The sequence below is a fragment of the Ptychodera flava genome, chromosome 20, assembly GCF_041260155.1.
Source record: "Ptychodera flava strain L36383 chromosome 20, AS_Pfla_20210202, whole genome shotgun sequence".
In the NCBI taxonomy this organism is placed as follows: domain Eukaryota; kingdom Metazoa; phylum Hemichordata; class Enteropneusta; family Ptychoderidae; genus Ptychodera; species Ptychodera flava.
Genome location: NC_091947.1, coordinates 23,920 through 30,000, shown reverse-complemented (window position 1 = coordinate 30,000; position 6,081 = coordinate 23,920). Strand labels below are relative to the sequence as shown.

At 33.1% G+C, this 6,081-nt stretch overlaps 1 protein-coding gene across 1 annotated transcript in view; it reads right to left on the bottom strand.

The window, feature by feature from the left end:
- Positions 1-5,578, bottom strand: part of LOC139120509 (transient receptor potential cation channel subfamily M member 2-like) — a 32,901-nt gene extending 27,323 nt beyond the window's left edge. The window contains exon 1 of the mRNA XM_070684971.1: positions 5,438-5,578. Within this exon, the coding sequence (XP_070541072.1) occupies positions 5,438-5,578 (141 nt within the window). The remainder of the gene's footprint in view (positions 1-5,437) is intronic.
- Positions 5,579-6,081: the final 503 nt, after the last annotated feature.

Sequence of the window (6,081 nt, the reverse complement as noted above, 5' to 3'; positions counted from 1 at the left end):
CACTATACCGAAATTTCAATGAAAGTCCCTTTACCTTCGAAAATTAAGGGTTAGGTGTTTCCACTTAATATTATGGGATATATCTGAAAATGACAGGAAATGTAAGTTTAGACGTCCGGAAGGTCATATTGGTGGAAAAAGTTCGAACTTGAACATTAAGGTACTATAAAGTCCTCGCAAAGTCACATGTATGCTAGACTTGTTGACCTTTGACCTTTGACCTCCATTTTTTTTGGTAAGGTCGGTAGAATTTTTTTATATTTTTAGTGAAAGTTTTGAAGCTTTGGCATAACGCTAACATGAAAAACTAGGCCAAATTAAATTTTTGCCAAAGAGGTTAGGGTTATTATGCAAATTAGGTGATTCTTTCGTTTTTATCCTATGTTAACCTATGGAACAAATATAGGTAAATTTGCGACCACTACAAACACACTAAATAGACTTCGATCTTCAAATTTCAACATGTTATGACAAGGCCAACATCTCTGCCTCAACATATTGAAGAACTGAGGTTATAGTTGTACAAACAAATAAACAGCAGTTGAACAAACAAAGCACTGTCAAAGCGATTTTCTCGTTTTTTCGCCGTGTTAACCTACGGGATAAAAATGTCGGATTTTAGCTAAGTTTGCGACTATTACAAACACTTCATATTTTCACTTTAAATGATGGGAGAGTGCTGAAAATGACAGGATCTGCTCATCTCTATGTAATTTAAAGAATACAAGTGCAAAAATCTAGAAATTCGAAGATTTTGTATAAGTCCGACATTACTATATTTTTTGTCGGGTCAACCTGGTATGACCTTGAACTTTGACCTTTTTGCGTCGGACTTTTATTAATTATCAAGATCTGTATTCTCTCAACTTGTCATGAAAGTTTCGATGTCCTGCTATAACGGGAAGGGTAAAAAATCTACTTGCAACCAATGCTATGTCACCCCACTTGTGATTCTTTCGTTTTTATCCTATGTTGACCTATGGGCCGAAAAGTCGGGTTTTAGGAAAGTTTAAGGCTAGAGGACGACCACCAAAAACCTACTAAATGGCGTTCAATCTTCAAAGTGCAACCTGTTTTATAAAGACCGACATCTTTACTATAACATATGAAAGATTCAGGGTTATAAATAAACAAATAAACATACTAAAGGGGAACAAACAAAGCAATGTCCAAGTAATTTTTCCATTTTTTTGCCATGTAATCCTATGGGGGAAAAATGTCGGATTTTTAGATAAGTTTGGGACCATTATTTACGTACTTAAAGTGGTTCAATTTTATAAGTGCACCCTTTTTTGTATAGACCAAGATCTCTGTTATAACATATTGACGATTTAAAGTCAAATCTGTAAAAATAAACAAATGGGCGTGGCACAAACAAAGTCCAATGGAAATGGGCTACATGTGGTCCAATGCAATAAATAAGGTATTTTGTATATAAAGTTTGAAAAATCATTTGACACACTTAACATTGTCCAATTTTAAATGTGTTTTCAGTTTTACAAAGGATTTTATCCGTACTTTATTGTAAATAATTTTCAAGCTCACTAATAAACAAGTAAACAAACAGGCGTGGCATAAACAAAGTCAGATAAACAAAAAAAGTCGAATCTTAACCAAAGTTTGTACCGGTATTTGAAACACTTAACATAAAAATATTTCAAACGTGGTTTTTGTTTCACAAAGACCAACATCTCTGCTATAGCATGTTAAAATTACGAGATGCAAACTGTACACAATAGCAAACAGCGGTGTCGCAAAGTTTCTACTAAAATCGGTTGTGACTCAGCCTCAGGAAGCAAAAAATGGGTCAGGGTATGCTATCTTTAGGAGGTGAGGGTTAAAACTGGATGTACGTTAATTGAAAATTGGTAACCAGCTTAAGAATTGCAATAGAAGGGTCTATAATTTGCTGAGATATCAAAGTCAAAACTGCACAAATACACAAACAGGAGTGGTCTAAAGAAAGGTGACTAAACAAAGTGTATTCTACGGTCAATGCAAAAATCTGGTTTTTTGAACAAAAGTTTGCAACATTAGTTGACATATTTACTATGCTTCAATTTCTTAAGTGTTTCCTGTTTTACAAAGACAAATGTCTTGGCTATAAAATATTGAAGAACCAAAATAAAATATGCAAAAACAAACAAATGGGCGTGGTCCAAACAAAGTGCAGTCAACACGGTTTAAGTGTCATCACGTTCCAAAAGCTGACGTTTTCATGTAAAGTTTGTCACACTGTTTGACAAACTTAACATGTATTAATCTTAAAAATGTTTACTATTTTCAAAAGACCGTAAACACACAAATAACATACCCGAGAGTCAAATTCAGAAATAAACAAACAAACAAACAGCAGCGTCTCAAACTTAGCCAAGAAAACGTGTTTTTTCGACTTTTCTTGCAAAAATCTTCTATTTCTTTTGAAACGATCTTATACGTACTTAAAATAGTCCGATTTCAAAAATGTTTCCTGTTTTGAATAGCCCAATAAACGTGCTATAACCTGCAGAAAATATGAATAAAAAACTGTACAACAAAGGAAACAGTTGTGTCACAAAATAAGTAGTTAAAACAATGGTGACTTAGACTCAATGCATGAAAAAGTAGTGTTGGGTATTCTATATTTAGGAGCTAAATGCACCCACTTCCGGTGCAATGATTTCAAAGCAGTAACCACTTTTAGAAAGATAAGTATCAATTTGATAATATACTAGAACATCAAAGACAAAACTCAACAAATAAAACAAACAACACTGCCATAAACAACGCAAAATATGCTGAGCGTATTCCAATTGACATAGAAAGTCTTGACTATTTGACCCATTTACCATCGCTTGATTTAATGAGCGATACTTGTTTTGAACAAACCAATATCTCTGCTATATCACATAGAAGAACCGTTGTCATAACTGTGCAAATAAGTAAACAAGGGAGGCACAAACAAGGCACTGTTTTGCTTCAGATTTTAGCATGCAATGTCTATGGGTAACATAGAGGACCACTTCAGGTAACATAAAGGACCACTCAATGTAAGTCTATGGGTAACATAGAGGACCACTTCAGGTAACATAGAGGACCACTTGAGGTAACGTAAAGGACCACTCCAGGTAACATAGAGGACCACTTGGTCCTCTATGTTACCTGGAGTGGTCCTCTATGTTACCTAACTGGTCCTCTATGTTACCCATAGACTTACATTGAGTGGTCCTCTATGTTACCTGGAGTGGTCCTCTACGTTACTTCACTGGTCCCTTGTGTACCCATAGACATTCATTGCAAATGAAAATTCGTGCACTTGTTAGGACACCAAAATTCAAGGTTCTGAAAATCAACTTTGCATGACGGGAATAACTCAAAATTTGCTCAGTGAACTTCAATTGATACAATTTTGAGACGAAGATTAAAATTTTGACTAAAATCGATGTACAAATGTAAGTTTCGTAGTACTAATTTGACAAAGTTCCGTGTTCTGTACTTTTTTTGATATTTGACCTTTGACCTCCAAATTTGCATATTGTAAACAACAATTACTAAGTTGTCATTTTGTTACTTTTCATTGAAATATCTTATCGTTCACGTGAACTGTGAACCTAACCCTAACAGGTAGTCAAATCACACTATCAAATTCGGGCATGTTTTCACATACCTAAGTTCAAGCGACAGCCATTTTAACTTTGCATGATGGGAATGAGTTCTAACTTGTGCAGTGGCTTTATATGAATATGATAAATTAGATTTATGTGAAATAAATCTAAAAATCGATAGTAAAATATAAGTTCTACACGTAGAAATACTTGCATGTTTCACGTATGGAAGTTTCATTGACCTTTGACCTTTGACCCAGATTTTTTAATATCTCATTTGTAATTAATCTGGCTACTATGTATACAAGTTTTGTTGCGATACTACTCTTATTTGATTTTTTGCAGCCATAAACTCAACACTATACCGAAATTTCAATGAAAGTCCCTTTACCTTCGAAAATTAAGGGTTAGGTGTTTCCACTTAATATTATGGGATATATCTGAAAATGATAGGAAATGTAAGTTTAGACGTCCGGAAGGTCATATTGGTGGAAAAAATTCGAACTTGAACATTAAGGTACTATAAAGTCCTCGCAAAGTCACATGTATGCTAGACTTGTTGACCTTTGACCTTTGACCTCAATTTTTTTTGGTAAGGTCGGTAGAATTTTTTTATATTTTTAGTGAAAGTTTTGAAGCTTTGGTATAACGCTAACATGAAAAACTACATACATACATACACACACACATACATACATACATACATACATACATACATACATACATACATACATACATACATACATACATACATACATACATACATATCTACATACATACATACATACATACATACATACATACATACATACATACATACATACATACATACATACATACATACATACATACATACATACATACATACATACATACATACATACATACATACATACATACATACATACATACATACATACATACATACATACATACATACATACATACACACACACACATACATACATACATACATACATACATACTACATACATACATACATACATACATACATACATACATACATACATACATACATACAGACAGACAGACAGACAGACAGACAGACAGACAGACAGACAGACAGACACAACAGACATACATACATACATACATACATACATACATACATACATACATACATACATACATACATACATACATACATACATACATACATACATACATACATACATACATACATACATACATACATACATACATACATACATACATACATACATACATACATACATAGACACACATACATACATACCTACATACATACATACATTCATACATACATACGCACACACACACTGCTGCGCAAATAAACAAACAACAGCGGTACAAAGTAATGTCCGCATGGTACTTATTGTTTCATGTGAAAATACAACACCTTTTCTGTATGAGTTTACGATATTGTTTGACACACTTTACGTCATTTATTTTCATAATTTTTATTGATTTAGACAGAACAATTATAACACTACATTAAATTTAAAAATACAAAATACAAAATAATCAAAGTCAACGCTGGTCTTAAACAGTTGTTTTTCCGAGGGCCACAGTAACTGGTTCCTGGTCAGTCATAGAAATCTGTGGGAAATCATAAATACAAATATATTAACCACAATACATACATACATACATACATACATACATACATACATACATACATACATACATACATACATACATACATACATACATACATACATACATACATACATACATTAGAATAATACAAAACAATACAAACTCAAATGTTTCAAACCAGTAAAATATCACCTACCCGGAAACACTAAATAGGCATGAAAGTCTATACCATTGTGCCATGACCAATATAATACTTCAGCAAATGTCTCCATGTTGAAAAACAGAATAACTGAGTTCATTTCCAAAACATCTCCATCAATAGTCTGGATGAATTCCAGTACATTTGCCAAGTCTTCCACGTCTACATGAATCATTCCGACAGGAAAGTCTCCCATTTTGGTTCACAACGCTTGAATGACATACAGAATACAAATGCAAAATTATAAGATATGTTATAACATGAACATCAAAAGAACATGAACATTATAAGATTTTATAGCAAGCTGTAAAATTCAATAAAGATTGAGAAAGATAAAAAAAACGTAAGAAATAGTAGCTTTAGTACTTTTAGTTACAGGTAATGTTTGATGTGTATTTAAGGTTGTGTACAAGCAAACTGTCATATATTTTAATATGCAATCGCAAGATGGCGGTTTCAAAACGAGCCTATATATAAAAAGCAATATTAGAACTCTTACTACAGTTTTGTCTTTCTTCTCTTACCCAGGATACATTTGCATCTGTAAGAGCCTTTTTTGATATGATACGATATGGTCCAGTCAATCTAAGCCAAAAAAGGGGTCAACCTAGGACTAATTGCAACAGAAATTATTTCTTCACTATGCATTTTGGAAAGGTCTTAGAAATAACATACTAAAAGTATAATAAAATCTAAGGG